The 16,792-nt window shown below is 36.9% G+C and overlaps 7 protein-coding genes across 7 annotated transcripts; 6 read left to right on the top strand and 1 right to left on the bottom strand. All coding sequences in view use genetic code 12, as the record gives it.

Moving 5' to 3' along the window:
• Positions 1-1,369: 1,369 nt before the first annotated feature.
• Positions 1,370-3,787, top strand: CORT_0F04040 (Top1 DNA topoisomerase I; the record flags this gene model as incomplete). The annotated part of the gene is made up of 1 exon (XM_003870707.1): positions 1,370-3,787. The coding sequence occupies one exon, from the start codon at positions 1,370-1,372 to the stop codon at positions 3,785-3,787; it is 2,418 nt and encodes an 805-aa protein (XP_003870756.1).
• Positions 3,788-4,598: 811 nt separating this feature from the next.
• CORT_0F04030 (hypothetical protein) lies at positions 4,599-5,645 on the top strand (the record flags this gene model as incomplete). The annotated part of the gene is made up of 1 exon (XM_003870706.1): positions 4,599-5,645. The coding sequence occupies one exon, from the start codon at positions 4,599-4,601 to the stop codon at positions 5,643-5,645; it is 1,047 nt and encodes a 348-aa protein (XP_003870755.1).
• A 1,140-nt stretch (positions 5,646-6,785) lies between these two features.
• On the top strand, positions 6,786-7,646 carry CORT_0F04020 (hypothetical protein; the record flags this gene model as incomplete). The annotated part of the gene is made up of 1 exon (XM_003870705.1): positions 6,786-7,646. One exon carries the CDS (start codon positions 6,786-6,788, stop codon positions 7,644-7,646), a length of 861 nt encoding a protein of 286 aa, XP_003870754.1.
• An 846-nt stretch (positions 7,647-8,492) lies between these two features.
• CORT_0F04010 (hypothetical protein) lies at positions 8,493-9,218 on the top strand (the record flags this gene model as incomplete). Its single annotated transcript, XM_003870704.1, has 1 exon — positions 8,493-9,218. The coding sequence occupies one exon, from the start codon at positions 8,493-8,495 to the stop codon at positions 9,216-9,218; it is 726 nt and encodes a 241-aa protein (XP_003870753.1).
• A 790-nt stretch (positions 9,219-10,008) lies between these two features.
• CORT_0F04000 (hypothetical protein) lies at positions 10,009-10,722 on the top strand (the record flags this gene model as incomplete). The annotated part of the gene is made up of 1 exon (XM_003870703.1): positions 10,009-10,722. The coding sequence occupies one exon, from the start codon at positions 10,009-10,011 to the stop codon at positions 10,720-10,722; it is 714 nt and encodes a 237-aa protein (XP_003870752.1).
• Positions 10,723-10,809: 87 nt separating this feature from the next.
• CORT_0F03990 (hypothetical protein) lies at positions 10,810-11,352 on the bottom strand (the record flags this gene model as incomplete). Its single annotated transcript, XM_003870702.1, has 1 exon — positions 10,810-11,352. The coding sequence occupies one exon, from the start codon at positions 11,350-11,352 to the stop codon at positions 10,810-10,812; it is 543 nt and encodes a 180-aa protein (XP_003870751.1).
• A 3,336-nt stretch (positions 11,353-14,688) lies between these two features.
• CORT_0F03980 (hypothetical protein) lies at positions 14,689-16,482 on the top strand (the record flags this gene model as incomplete). The annotated part of the gene is made up of 1 exon (XM_003870701.1): positions 14,689-16,482. One exon carries the CDS (start codon positions 14,689-14,691, stop codon positions 16,480-16,482), a length of 1,794 nt encoding a protein of 597 aa, XP_003870750.1.
• Positions 16,483-16,792: the final 310 nt, after the last annotated feature.

The following is a 16,792-nucleotide window of genomic DNA, read 5'->3' as shown; positions in this document are numbered from 1 at the left end:
TCGCTTTCACTTGGACTTAGTGGATTATGAAAGGATGCATTTGGGGCTTCAGGTGGATTCGGGGATATCCTTAGAGATCCACCAAAGCGAAAAGGCTTAATTTTGCAATGATGATCCTTACTAAGAAGACGAAAAATTTCTTTTTCTTCTCTTGTCTTCAAAGCTGAGTAAATGCCGTTATTTGAAACACAAAATCGAGTATATGTGTGCTACCTACTTATGATGAAATGTAATTGCCATCTTTTCTTAAATGTTGTTTTATTACAACCAAAAGCACTCAGGGGATAAAGGGGGATTATACGTGTTTCTATACGGTTGTATCCTACATCCATTTCTGTCTTCTGGTATAATTTCGGGTGGGGTTGCATTTATTGCCGTAAGTCTGATGATCAGCCTTTGCTTCTACGAATGTCTTCGCTAGAATCAAAGAGATGATAAGTTTTAAAAAACCACTATTGTTAGCTTCTATGCAAAAGAAATGAACTTGCAATAAGTAAGCTCCATTTTGTGGGCTCTAGAATTCTCTGCTACATTTCCATAGAATTTGACACGACAATTCAAATTTTACGACATTCATGTTTTCGTAGAATTTGTACACGACCTAATTTGAAACCAAAATGATAACCTTTGCCAACCTGTGAATATTATTAGGACCCCCCCCCCCCCACATACACACTGCTATGATGTATCGATAAAAAAACAAAGTAGTGGTAATAATCTCAGCTAGGGAAACTACTTTTATTCGTATGAAAGAAAGCAAAATCTTTACGGACGATTATGCAAACATAGAACGGATTCAATGTTTCAAACGGTTCAAAAAGGACTTACCATGATAATGAACGATTGGATATTGATATATATTGAGGTTGCTCTTCATTCATAACGTCTGCCGAGGTTTTCTTTCGGTACTTATTTATACAAAAACATTTATTAGTTGTGAAATTTATGTAAAGTTTTTGATTCATACTCGCGCAAAATTACCATTTCAACTCTAAAACATCCACGAGGATTATATTCCATACTATAGAACTATTCCACACTTGATGCATTGGAGTTTCTAATGAGATAGGTTATAAACATCATGAACATCTAGTGTTGAATGCGTAATACTTTGATACGTGATTTTTGTTTTGATATAGACACGTCAATTTTTTTCTTCTCTCTTTCTCACCGTTCTTTTCACAGAGTAAACTCTTTGTATCTAAATACTTTGGAAATTTCTAAAAGCAATAACAGACGAACATATACACAATCTACTTAACAAATCTACCTCTATTCTTACCACATCTGATTTACACTGATTCGCATATCATATTAACCCCTCCATTTACATCAAAACAATACATTTTTTTATTTAGCTAACCTCGCAATGAGTTCTTCTGAGGATGAGACTGCCCTTAGTCAACTACCCATTGAATCACAATCAGTATCTACTTCACCAACTTCAGATGATATAGATCATGAAGAAAAGGAGGATGATGTTCCATTGACAAAGAGAGATAGGAAAAGAATAGCGATGGAGTCAGACGACACAGACGATGGTGATAATGATGATGACGATTACGATGAAGATGATGATGTCCCATTGTCTAAAAAGACAAAGACTAACAACGGGACGGCAAAGACGAAAACCGTGGTTAAGAAGGAGACAAAAACAATGAAAAAGACAGATACCAAGAAAAAGGCCACACCAAAAGTGAAAGCTGAACCCAAGGCCAAAATAACCGCTACAAAATCAAACGTCAAGGCTCGGCCTAAATCTACCTCCACGAGAGTGAAAAAGGAACCACTAGTCAAGAGTGAAGCCTCCAAAATTAAAAAGGAAACATCTGTCAAGAGTGAAACTCCAGGATCTGAAGACGACGACACTTACAAATGGTGGGAACAACAGTCAGGCGATAATGATGGAGAAATCAAATGGCAATCATTAGAACATAATGGAGTAATGTTCCCCCCACCTTATGAACCTTTGCCATCTCATGTCAAACTATACTACGATGGGAAACCTGTCAATTTACCAATCGAGGCAGAAGAAGTTGCTGGGTTTTTTGGAGCTATGGTTGAAACTGATCACGCTAAGAACCCTGTATTCCAAAATAATTTCTTTCAAGACTTCCAACAAGTTTTGAAAGAATGTGGTGGATGTGGCGTTGAAATTACTGATTTCAATAAATTGGATTTCAGTAAGATGCATGCATATTTCGAAAAAAAGAGAGAGGAAAAGAAAGCCTTGAGTAAAGATGAGAAAAAGAGACTAAAGGAAGAAAAAGAGAAAATTGAAGAGCCTTACAAAACATGTTTACTTAATGGAAGAAGGGAATTGGTGGGTAATTTTCGAATTGAACCTCCGGGATTATTTCGAGGTCGTGGTGCTCACCCCAAAACAGGTAAATTGAAAAGAAGGGTTTATCCTGAACAAGTGACGTTGAATTTGAGTGCTCATGCTAAAGTACCTGACCCACCACCAGGCCACAATTGGGCAGAAGTTAGACATGATAATGAAGTTACTTGGTTAGCTATGTGGAAGGAAAACATTGCTGACTCATTTAAATATGTTCGTTTTGCTGCCAATTCATCCGTCAAGGGACAATCAGATTTTAAGAAATTTGAAACCGCACGTGAATTGCGTAAGTATGTTGATGCAATTCGAAAAGATTATACCAAGATGTTGAAACTGGAAAAAATGCAAGATCGACAAATGGCAACAGCCATGTATCTTATTGATGTATATGCATTGAGAGCCGGTGGAGAAAAAGGTGAAGATGAAGCAGATACTGTTGGATGCTGTTCACTTCGATTTGAGCATATTACTTTAAAACCACCAAACACAGTTATTTTTGATTTTCTCGGTAAAGATTCCATCCGTTTTTATCAAGAAGTTGAAGTTTCAAAACAAGTGTTCAAAAACTTGCGTATATTCAAAAAAGAACCCAAACAACCGGGTGATAACCTATTTGATCGAATCAATCCCAGTATGGTTAACAAGCAATTGCAAAATTATATGAAGGGACTAACGGCAAAAGTATTCCGTACATACAACGCATCCAAAACCATGCAAGATCAATTAGATTTGATTTCTAATGAAGGTACTGTTGCAGAAAAAGTGGTCAAATTCAACGCCGCCAATAGAACCGTGGCCATCTTGTGTAACCATCAGCGTACAGTGAGCAAAAACCATGGTAATTCAATACAGAAAATCAGCGATAAATTGAAAGAGCTAACTTGGCAAAAGATTCGTACGAAAAAAATGCTTCTACAATTAGATCCCAAATTGAAAAAGAAAGATCCCAAATATTTTGAAGAATTGGATGACTTAGTTAAAGAAGATATTGAACATATCCATCACTCAATTATCGAACGACAAAAACAACAAGCTCTCAAAAAATTGGAACGTGATAATGAAAAGCTCAAAATTGAGAAAAAACCATTATTGACCAAGAAAGACATCAAGGATAAATTAGACAAGATTCATGAATTGGAAAAAGAATACAAGAAGGAATTAAAAACAGGTAAACCGGAACTCCCCGCCAAGATGACTTTGGAAAAATGTTATCAACAAATCGAAACTCTTGAAAATCGAATAGTTGCAACATCGCTACAATTGAAGGACAAAGAAGACAATTCTGAAGTTTCTTTGGGAACCTCGAAAATGAATTATATTGATCCTAGATTGACAGTTATGTTTTCCAAAAAATTCGATGTACCTATTGAAAGATTGTTTACCAAGACATTAAGAGAGAAGTTTAAATGGGCTATTGAATCAGCTGATGAAAATTGGAGGTTCTAGAGAGAGCCAAATTGTGTATAAAGTAGATTAGTGCTATTTATGTGTATAATTTAGATTGGATATAATATCTATTCTTTCACCTTCCTCGGTGTGATTTGTTGTGCAAGGCTTTCAGAAATCACAAACTGGTTGTAGTTCAATAGTCATTCCTGAAAGGGTTGTTTTATTGAAGAACAGAACAAAAGCCTCATGTACACAGAACGCGTATGTGAATTCTGTTCTATTTTTTTTTTCGTTAATCTCACAAAACAGAGAAACCTTAGTTGCTTCTGTTGGTAGCTTTAGAACTGGTATATGGTTGCTAACGAATGTGTTGGAACACTTTGATTACTAGTCGAGAAAAGTAGGGGCAGATTTACACCAGTTAAATATAGCTTAGTGAGATGTAAAGTAACCATAATAATATGTCGATCTTCCAAGATTATACACATTTGCAATTCGAGAATTTTTATTTTGACGCGCAATTACTTAAAAAAACCCGTTTTAGTATTGCAATTGAAAAATACAAAACACCAACACCACGTTGTGTTGATGAAGGAAGAGATAGGAACAAAGCTGATATACGAAAAAAAAAACAAAGATCGATGAGCGTGTGTTCATTGTTCCTTTCTTTTTTTGTACATCTTTCTCATAACCCTTTCCCAATAGAGTCTAGTGATTAGGAGTTTTAAATTATCTCCAACAAGATCATTTCTTCAACAACTTTAGAATCTTCCTTTTCCTATACTTTTTTTTTCTTGTCCCGGTTTTGACATAGAAAGATAGAGATCCGGAGCTCCTACTAACAGGCTGTATACGAAGGTTGAAAAACATGGATGCTACGTCTGCGGTATACCATACGCGTCATATGCATCACCAACATCATAGCTATCAACAATATCATCGCATAGCAGCTAGTTCGAGCTATGATGTCAATATACCGCAGCCCACTAGTCAAACACCTGTCCCATCTGCGACATCATGGGTTGACGAATTAGTTGCTCGTCAGACGTTTGTTCAATCAACTCATTCAACCATTACCACCGTCATGCCATCACTTGTTATCCGTGAGGAGGAAGCTGATAATGGTGTTGAAACTAACTCAGGTACAGCAATGCCCACACTAGCAGAGACAAGCTCATCGTCATCTTCATCAATTTCAACCACCATAACTGCCATACCTAGTCTGAATAACCCGTACATCCATATACCGACACTACCTACGAGCTTGGTATTCATCATCGTTGGCTCCATTCTTGGAGCCGTCTTACTTGCATTAACTTTATACCGAATTATAAACCATTACATTTACTCATCAAAAGCTCAATTGGAAAAAGAAACTTACTACTCCCGACCAAATTTAAGTGAAATGTCACAAAATTACTCATTTCCTCATAAACGAATGGCATCTTCTTCATCATTACTTGATTTATCATCAAACTCGTCTACTTTATCTCAAGGCAAATCACTACAAAACCATATTCTTAGCGATAAACAACAGTTTCGTAAATCAATGTTTAATAACCCGAGTTTGGAATATGATAGTTTATCAGTACCATTGTATCAAGATAAACGAAATTCGACTTCAACAATGTACTTGCAAAAATATAACAATTCATCAGCAGCATCAATTATGAAGCCATTGGGGCCTTATTTGGATTCAACTACAGTGGCATCGTCTTCATATCTTGATGATGGTAGTAACGTCAATAAGGACACCGACAGTGATAAATTGGGAACCACTGGTACTTTTGCAGGTAGTGTTCAAACTACATTACGTCCTCCTAGTATGTACCTTGAAGATCTTTTGAACGGGATGGATGATGGAGAAGGGCGAAAGGAGAGTGAGGAGAAGGAAGAGGAGAAAGGAGGTAGGTGACGTTTGAACCTTAAAGGGGCTATAACATGTATCATAGATTTTTGTATTTTCTATTTTTAGTTTGAAAGCTGTATCATTAATAGACTTTATTATTATTGCCTAGAATTATAATAGTTCATGTGTGCCCCTGTCTAAGAACGGGGATTATAATTCGAAAAAATGGACTATTTTTAGATTCGTTTGGGTAGGCTCAGCACTCACTAATCACAACACTGTATATAACCATAAACTTGTAGAGAGCTGTCTTCCAAAGCTTCAGCTACGCTTACTTTTTCATGCATTGGAATCACTTCCCTTTCAAGTAAAACATCGCGCGACAATAAGCAAGAAAATTACACTATTATTAGTAATGGCGGTTTTACCCGAGTCCTCCACATAAAATTTTATGCATTTCGGTTTTATACACTCTTTTTGTACCACTTGGAAAACTATATGGCCGTGCACAATACATTATATGTAGTAATTTCAAGTCACTCACCAATTTTTGTCTGCCACAAGTGGAATGTTCTGTTTCAGCTAGGGACGAGGTGATGGTCGGCTGCTATCATTTCAAATGATGGCATGGCTCGGCTCACAATTGCATAACGAAATTCTCATTTCGTTCTTGTGAAGAATTGTCTGCGACTACAAACGATTTGCAGCTTTTGAAGGGTCTAGTCAACAAACTTCAAGTAAATAACAGTTAGCAAGTTTCTCAATTACTACATACTATTGAGAAGCTGAATTTTTTTTCACATTTCAAAAAGCCTTACGTCAACTTTCTTACATACTGCGTCTATTGTCACTCCATAGTTCTCCAAACATTCACTGCAACAAAGGTTAAATGCAAGATCTAAACGAAGATTTAAAATGATTCTATATTCAATAACCTAACAATAGGTGCCATAGAAGCTTTCTAATTTTAGGCTTATTCTTTTATTGCTTTTGTACTTTTCACAGCGAGGCAACCGACACCCTTTGCACTGGCTTTTCTTGTAGTTTTCCTCCGCCTCCGCCCTTTAGTACCAAATCTGGTCATGATCATTAAAAGGAGATATAAATGAAAATATTAATTAAAAATTCACCTATAAATACAGGTGAAGATTTTCTTCCTTTTCAAATGGATATTTCATATAACCATAGACTTTCAATAATTATACTATGACAATGATTGAAGATATTGGTATTAAAGCAAGAGAGCCAATCGCTCCTCAAACTACAAAATTGATGATGGTTATGCGTGATATTGGTGCTAAGAAAGATCATGATGATCATGACACTGATACTTCTGACGACGACCATGATAATCATAAAAAGCAATCAAAGTCTACAAGAACTAAGAAAACCCATAGTAGCAAAACTAAGACACACACACAGTCAAGGGCCACAAGAGTCCATAGCCACGAGTCTGATGATAGTGACACTGACGATGATGATGATCATCACAAAAAACATCCAACATCTTCAAAAACTAAAAAGAGTGGAAAATCTAAAACCCACTCCCATCAATCGAGAACTACAAGGGTTCATGACCACGAGTCCGATCATAGTGATGATAGTGATGATTCCGATGACGAACGTGATCATGACAGAAAACACACACGTAGCAGAACAAATGAACACCATAATGATCAATTGAGACCTAAAATTGCACCTACATTAACTACTAAAACAATTGCTGCTAGAGACTTGGGGGGAATGGGCATCCCGGAAATAACATCTGTTTCTGAATCAGAAATGAATGATGTAGCAATGGCTGTTACACCTTTGACTCAAAGACCATGTATTAGTAATGTGGGAGTCAATTCCTCATCTTCCAAACCCGTGACTTGTATTGCTGGTGGTATTTTGGGCTTAATGGTTATCGTTTTAATTACTTACAAGTTGATTTCCCGGTACCGTTCACGTAGAGAAAACAAGCTCGAGGAGACTGTTTATTATGTTGGTTTACCTACCGAGACAACAGAAATGGAGGAATCAAGAGGAGCAAAGTTGAGCCCCAACAATGATGAAAAGATATGATGCATTGGCATCGTATCTTGATTATCACGTAAGCCTTGGTTTGTATTTATGTTTTCATTAAATTTTCGTTTCTTATTGAGTATAGTTTGTTTAACAATTTTGCTTTCCCCCAATAGCTATACAGGCACAATGTTTTGTAGCACCCTGTCATACTATTAAGTGAAAACTATCTTTTTCGTGAAGCCTGGGTTGCTGTTCCGCAATATGTAACTCGCATGACATAAGGTGGCAATAAAATATGTGCTTTGCATATTTTCAATCATTCGAAGGCGCAGTTGATCATCCCCATAGATTAAGATAACACAGCTTTCGAAAGCATGATATGGCCGTTTTGACTGAGGTGTCATTATTGATCACGAGGTTGCAAAATTAAGCCAAGCCTCAAAAAAAATTACGAAAGCGCAAAAGTTTATTTTATCTAAGCCACAATTGCATGTTTGACAAGAAAAAATTGATAAAGCCGATGGAGGCTAATAGCTATAAATTTTTTGAGGGGTCGGCTTTAATTTTCGCCTATTATACTTCAGCCGATCTAAGCCTTTCGTATCATCAAAAATGCGCAACAACATAACAAGACTAAAGACAATAGGCCATGCCATTGGAGAATATTATTATTTTTTGAAGTCACAAGGTAGATAATCGAGGCGCGGCAGAAGACACATGAAAAATTTGCTGATTTATTCACCACGGCTAAATTAGAAGCCGTAGTATACACACACTCACGTCTATTTATATATATGGCTCATATCATTCTTTAATTTTGCAAATTGCTTTGACACTATACAACATCATCTTGGTTCATACCAGTCAATTATTACAATTTTATCAAGTTACAACAAACACACAATGCCAGTCGATTTAAAACCACGTTTTGGAGGAGGAGGAGGCCATTCAAGCGGTGGACGCTCTAGTGGGGAACGTTCTAGTGGGGGACGTTCAAGCGGGGGACATTCAGGCTCTGGGTCAAAGCCAAAAAAACCAAAAAAACCCAAGGGAGGTCGTCCAATAGTTGGAGGTGGTCACCGTGGTCATCATAATACCAGCAGCAGTAGCAGTACAACTGAGGAAAAAAAGCATAAAAAAACATCAACCAAAAAATCACACAAGAAGACCAAGACCAAAGATGATAAAGAAAAGACTGAAGAACACAAGAAGTCAAAAACCCATTCATCAAGCACTACAACTACAACTAACAACAAGCATCATAAGGATCAGATTACTAGCATTCATTCATTCCCTACTACTTTGACATTGAAAACTCTTGAGCAGAGAGATTTATCAATGATCATTCCAACAATGACATCTACTTCTGAGCATTACCAAACAACCGGGGCAAGCTCAGGATCAACCATTTATTGTGCAAATGATTTTACTGAGGTATCTTCTAATATGTCGCTCTATGTCGCTGGTGGTATTTTGGGCTTATTTGTTGTGTTCTTGGCTGTTTGCCGTGCTTTCAAAACAAATAAGTCTCAGGAGGACTATTTGGAAAAAAAAGTATATTATACACATTTACCTACAACAGATGACTCAAGAGAAGAAATGGATGAAAAGAAAAGAAGAACATCGTGATTAAATGGGGATAAAAGTGAAACGTCGCTGGAGAAAAAGTGAGACAGGTGAGCAAGCTGATCAGTAGTATAGACGTTATAGTTAAACGTCCAACGTTGTACGAATTAGTTATGTAATCTTAGATAGTCAAATGAATACATTTTTGTTTCTTTACACTCTGTGGCGATCACGATATCGAGTTGGATCTCAAGTTGTCTCCTGAAAAATGTGCAAAGTGAAGGTCCCGCCTCTTTGTCATTTATCTTGGTCCCAAATTTTACATGCCAAACTTGTCATTCTGCCTTGACGACTTACTGATGCTCATTGAGAAAGGGTCATTCTTTTTTTGTGATTGTTCGACTGTTTTGCAACAAGGTCATTCAAAATGATCCTCTGAGGTATGATTTGAATCCTTGGCTAATGCGTAGCCATCTGTAAGGAACTACCAAAATTGCTTCACTATTACAATTGGGTAAACTCACACCAACCACGCTGGTGTAAACACCTATCTTACTAACAATTTTAGATCCATATGATTGGGACAAAACTTTGCAACATCCATTGATTATCTTCTTTTGCAATCTCCCCCAGATCTTCCCCCACATCAGCTCGGTTCTAGATTCTCAATGCTACCAATTTGCCGACTTGGTTTTTATTTTTGTGTCATTCGTTGAATCCAATTAATTAATTATGACGTTGGGAAAAAAGGAAGGATCCGCCCACACTTTTATCACTCCGATCATCGCTCATCGTATAGAAACATTGATCAACTATTCAACACCTCCTTCATTACGTATAGCTACAATTCATCATGCTTAAACAATCGATTAGAAGTGCTTACAAGAAAAACATTGTCACGAGAAGATTCATCCAACAATCAGCAACTAGACTTGCTAAAGGTGATTCTTCCACCATTGATTCTTATAGATTACCTTCACAGTCATCAATCAACGAATGGGAATTTAAATATGACTTTATTCCAAAGACTTCTCAGCCTAAGGTCCCACCAGTTACCAAAGAAGCGGTCAAGCAAGATATTGCACAAGAAAAGGCCCAAGCTGTTGAACGTGAGTTATTTGCCAAGGAGTCCAATTCATCAGTTAAGGTTGAAGCCAATGATGCTAAAGTATTGCATGGTGGTGAATCAGTGGATGCAGAACACGTTCTCCGAGAAGATACAGGAAGCAACCCAATCGACTCTTCGAAACCAAATGTGTCCAAATCTTCCAAACCAAAGAAAGCGGCTAATCACGATCAATATGTACAATCATCAGTGAACCCAGATATTAATCAAGCTGACATTGTCAATTTGGGCGAGAATGAGATTGATCACAAGACAGAACAAGTTGGCAAACAAGCCCAAGTCGTTGATGATATTGAACATGATAACTTGCACCATCAAGGACAACAGCAATCCTCATCATCTTCAGGTAGCTCAAGCGTTGCTGGCGTATTAGCACTTTTAGGTGCAGGTGGAGCTGGTTATTGGTACTACACATCTTCCACCCAACCAGCCAAGAAATAGTGACTACATGAAAGGTAGTATCGTTAATAAATAAATATTAAATCAAAGTCATTTTTATATATTCTATACACAAGTAGTTTTTTCTTTTTAATATTGTCTAGCAGCTTCTTGACATGCTTTCAATTGTTGCAAGTAGTACCCACATGTTTGCATGTTTCCATCATTTTCTTCCAAACATCTAGTAAAGTTTCTAGCGTCAGCATCACAATGTCTTACTTGCTCTTGAGTAGTGTAGGAGTTTTGTTGCTGGTATGGTGCAAGATCCTGTTGTTGTTGTTGCTGTGGTTGGTCAACTGGTGCTTCAGATCTTCCTCCAAACATTCCGGTGATACCGGCACCCAAAGTATGACCGATAGTTGAACCAACTGCAACACCAGCAGCAGTAGATGCCATTTGTCCAAACAAACCTGGTTGTCTCTGGGTTTGTGGTTGAGCTGGATGAGCAGCTGGGTATTGGCTATGTTGTGGGTGTTGTTGGTATGCTGGTGGAGCAGCAGCAGTATGAGCTGATCTAGTTTGTTGTCTTGGAGCTGGAGCAGATCTTCTTTGTCTAGGCATTTTTGGTTGTTGAATTAAAACGTGGTGTAGATTTAACGAGATGTAGAGGTTGGTAAAGCTTTTTATAGGCATTAGGTAATATTTTTTTTTTTTGGTGGCGAGGAACGTTAAAGAGTAGTGCACTTTGGTTAAATCTGGTTTAACGCCGGGTGGTCACACATTAAAAAATTAGAGCCATGAGCAGATCAAGAGATAGGATGAAATGGGTAGCAAAAAGAGCTAGGTTCAATCACTCATTGTTGGCAGTCTGCTATTCTTCATGACCAGAATCAAGGGTAACTATTGTTTCATCACACATGGTAGCACTATAGAATTCTACCACATTCCATGTCCTAAAACTTAACGTAGTCACAATCGTTTCGTGGACCACTTAGCCAATGGGTCTATCCTACTTGAACAGTTGATAGCAGCATCAAGAATCATTATTCTTTACATATTTGTGATGAAAGTACGTGGACAAAACTTCCGACCAATCAAAAAAGATGTACCTAGTACTTACATAATAAAGGATACACAAAATCTACCCATTGAAAAGTTTTGAAGAAATATTTGCAATACAATTTATGCTTCATTTTAGATGTTTTTTATTCATATATAAATGTATTTTCAAAATTGGGCATGTAGCTGGACATACAATGTCATACTAGTTAGATGCGTACCAAGTTGAAGATGCTATCTAATTTCATATAATTTATGAGTAAATATTTATTTAATAGACTTAAACAGTACCATTATTGAAGTGTCCTAGGGTCGTTGATGTTTTTGTCTCCACTGGCAATGTCGTAACTTTTTCCAAATATATCCTTGAATTCGACAATATCAAAGAGTACTTGGACAATGCCGGCTCTTGTGATTGATCCAGTGTCCTCGCTGATGCTTTTTAAAGCCCAAATTTTACCTGTGGGAGAGCCACCGTTCATCCATATAGGCTAAAGGATTGGGTAATTCAACTTGTCTCCAAACTCGTTAATCAAAAGACGATCAGTGTAGTGCCTAGAAATATAGTAGTCGCTAAGCCCAGAAATAAAAACAGCTTCTCGGTGTTTGGCAAATAAACCACAGATTATGATCAATCTTCTGACTTTAGCTTCAACTGCAACTTCAAAGACTTAAACAGGCCACCCAAGACAACCTGTAAAAAATCGAAAATATCTGAACCAATAGTTAAAATGACAGCATCGTGGCCCTTGATAGCCGATGCTAAGTCTTAAACTGCTATGTCTACTAGGCCCAGTTTGAATGAAGCAATATTTAAAGAACCAGATGGAATCTTTTTGATGGAGGTCGCTAGCTTGTCATTCAGAACAATTATTGTAGCATCGAAGTCCAAATTGGCGATTGATTTAATTAAATGCTGACCCCCTTTACCATGTGCACCTAAAACGATTAAAATTTTAAACGGTGATATGATTATTTGTTCTATAGAAGAAAGTTAAGTAAAAACTAACCTCTTTCGTAAGTTTTTACTTATACTAATTAGGAGGAATTTTAGTAGTCTCTTTTTTCAAACACTTACCTTACTTTCTGAAGAGGAAAACCTCAACTTAAATAGGTTATCGTTCCCAATAGTTGCAAATCGTCCTCTCATAAAGCCGCCATGCATAGATTTTTTTATCCGGTCCGAACCAAAAACTAAAAACAGGAAGTTCAGACAATTGCCATATTAGGAAAGTATGCCTTCTGAGCCTTGGCTCGTCAATTTTTTTGTTAGAAGTTTGGGCGTAGAGAATATTTGTACAGGTTTGGCACGTATAACGAGAAGTTCCATAATATAAAACTGTTTGTCCATTTTTTTCAGAAAAAAATATTAAACTTAAAAAATCCCTAACACCGAAATCGGCACCATCTAAATTAGGAGGTTACGGACTTAAAGGGACGGCAGAGCATAGCCTTGCAAAATGTAGAGATGTTCATATGTAAATGGCATTATTATCATAATTCGTCCAATGTACATAGTCATTTCTTCCAGTGACCATTCAGAGATGCCACTAATGGCAGAAACTAATGACAAGTAGCCAATATCTTGCAACAATAAAGTTTTTACGCTAATGTGTAGACCTTTGATGTTTGTAGTGGACTTACTAGGCATGCTACAAATTCTGGTTTTTATGTGAATACGGATCTCCGAATCAAGGAAATTACTGCTGTTCTACTATACCAATGATTAAAGTTGTGCTATCAAAAGGAGGTTTGTTTGTTAACCGAGATGGAGAGTAATACGGGTACTGATATCTTCTAATCGTCCAATCGATTTAGTGGCAACAGCTCAAAATTTGTAAACATCATTCTTTCAACAAACTCACATGTTACGTTTAGGAAGTTTCTGTAACTTTGATGGTTGACAGCAGCATGACGTAGTGCTGTCCCATTGGGTTTCAACACTAAGAAGATGAGGGGGGGTTTATAAAAAATAAATTCAATTTAATAAACTAGTTTATATAAATCTTCATGTGATAAGCACTATTTTGGAAATCTAATGAGTATAAATGATCTAAAATCCAACCGAGGCTCTATCTCCTTTTTAAGTCATAACTAATGCAATCATACCCTTAGATCCTTTTTTTATTTTATCACCGAGATCTTTATCTGTTCAAGGGGCTAGGATGCTCCGAAGGTACGGATTGCTAAATACTAATTTGAATCACCATTCAATACGTTTCTTTACGAAAAATGAACAATATTTTGGTTGCAAGAATGGAACAAATAATCCCCTGATTTTTGATCTTTTCCACCCCGCCATCTCTAAACTCCATTTGAGCCGTACTCTTAAAATTGAATTCCTTTATCTTTATTTCAGCCGTTTGAATACTGCATGTAATTAGTACACGAGTATTTTATAGTTCGGGTTTAAGTATCTGATTACGGCCGAACTTCTAAAAAAAGATTGAGAAACACAAAAACCTAAAACCAAGGAAAACTTTTTAGAGGACAAACCATACCCCTTATACAAACAAACTGAAACAAAGATTCAGTGGAATAAGAAGTCGTAATTGGAAAATTGCTCAATGAGGTAAGTGACTCTGCGTTTTTTTGAGTAAAGGTATGTATACAATGGTTTCAAATTGCCGTAAATCTCCTCTTTTTGAGTCATTGCGTATATGTGTTACAAATAAAAATCAACATTAGTGGTACTAGTAGCAATGGGCTCCATAATAGTAACTAGGAGAATTACGAATACAAAATTGACTAACAAATATGTAACGTAGAGTACCATTTGCATACAAACAACGCAGTTAAGAAGGAGTTAGGAAATATTATGACAATTAAAAGGGTACAAGTATCCCTTGAAACTACCCCTTAACTTTGTTTTCAACATGTATGCATTCACAGGCGCAAAATCAATCCACTTCTAATCAGAACACATAACATATACAAATACATAGTACTGCTAATACTAAAGAATCCAAAATGAAGCAATTGATTACCGATTCCTTTGTAGGTCAAATCTTGTATCGAATTTCAGGTAGAAAGATTTTCTTACACCGTGATGAATTACCTGATTATGTCATTCCTGAAAAATACTTGGTAAATAACGATAAACAACCAGAATATGAGTTTCCAAGAGGAGAAGATGAAGGAGAGGAAAACAACAACAACAACAACAACAACAACAACAATGACAACATAGATGCTGCTGATGATTCACTCAATCAAGATGTTGGGGAAAAGGAAAAACAACAGGATACGAAGACCGACAGTACTTCCAACTCCATCGAAACATCCACCGAGTCAAATTCCAAAGACGGTTCGAAATCGGATTACATTATAGTTACATGGGATGGCGATGATGATCCAGATAATCCTTACAATTGGCCATTTTATCTCAAAGCCATAATGGCGTTCCAAATTGCTTTTTTAACTGTGTCAGTATATATGGGTTCAGCAATTTATACACCGGGTGTTCAAGACATAATGACTAAATTCAGCATTAATGAAACTAAAGCAGTGTTACCGTTAACCATGTTTGTTATTGGATATGGTATTGGTCCCATATTCTTCAGTCCCTTGAGTGAAGACTCCCGAATTGGTAGAACTCCATTGTACATCATCACTCTATTCATATTTTGTATGATGCAAATCCCAACCGCTTTATCGACTAGTCTTGCAGGAATGTCGGTGTTGAGATTGATTGCGGGATTTTTTGCTAGTCCTGCTTTAAGTACCGGTGGCGCTTCATTTGGTGATTTTATTACATTACCTTATTTTGTTGTGGGATTAGCTACTTGGGCATTAGGTGCAGTGTGTGGACCCAGTATTGGACCATTGATTGGAGCTGTTTTGGTACAAAGAGGTGGCCATAATGGGTATGAAAGCTGGCGTTGGACGTTTTGGTTTATGGCTTTGATTTCATCATGTTTTTTGATTCTTGGATGGACATTACCCGAAACCTATGCTCCTAAGTTATTACGTCAAAAAGCTGAAAGATTGAGAAAATTGACTGGAAACGACAAGATTGTATCCCAAGCCGAATTGGACCATGGATCAACGTCAACTGGTGAGGTTGTTCGCAAATTACTTTGGCGTCCTTTTGAAATCACCATAACTGAACCAGTGGTTTTATTAATCGGAATTTATATTGCTTTGGTATACAGTATCCTTTACTTGTTTTTCGAGGCAGTCCCCATTGTGTTTCAAGAAACTAAGCATTTCACTTTGGTTGAAATGGGAGTCACTTATCTTTCAGTTGTGATTGGAATTTTCTTTGGTGGTGCTATATATATCCCTTATGTTTATAAAGTGTTTACTAAACCATTACTTGCAGGTCAATATGATAAAGTCACTCCGGAGATTTTTTTACCACCAGCAATCTTAGGAGCTTGTTTAATGCCAGTCGGGTTGTTTATTTTCGGTTGGACATCTTCACCCAAAATCCATTGGTTCCCGCCATTAATTGGAACTGGAATTTTCGCAATAGGCGCATTCATCATTTTCCAAACATTGTTTAATTATATGGCTGCTAGTTTTAAAGTTGAATATTTGGCTTCAGTATTTTCATCGAATGCCTTTTTCAGAAGTGTTGTTGCTGGTTGTTTTCCACTCTTTGGAAGAGCTTTATTTTTAAACTTGAGCATCAAGAACTATCCTGTGGGATGGGGTACTACATTGTTGGCATTCTTGTGTTGTTTGATGATTCTTATTCCAGTGTTTTTCTATTTGAATGGACCTAAGTTGAGAGCAAGGTCGAAATATGCCAATCATTGAGAGAGGGAGCTAAGAGCTAAGAGTAATGCACTGGCCGAGAGCAAGCTTGTTTTTATTTTATTTACATATACATATATATATGTCTAGGGATAGTGAATAATTAATAGATCGATTAAAAAAAGATCAAAAGTAGTGCTCTTAAAGTTGAGTACACTCTTTTCCGTAAATAACATACCCCTTGTTTGAATATCTGTTGGGTCTGAAAGACAGAGTGAGAGAGTGAGAGTGAAAAAGATATAGATTGCAAATCAAAATTAATCAAAATCAAATTACGAACAAATTTATTATCGCGCACTTTTGTGAACCTCAA

This window comes from Candida orthopsilosis, assembly GCF_000315875.1.
Source record: "Candida orthopsilosis Co 90-125, chromosome 6 draft sequence".
NCBI classification, from domain to species: domain Eukaryota; kingdom Fungi; phylum Ascomycota; class Pichiomycetes; order Serinales; family Debaryomycetaceae; genus Lodderomyces; species Lodderomyces orthopsilosis.
Note: the sequence above shows the minus strand (reverse complement) of the source record. Positions and strands in the feature narration are given on the sequence as shown.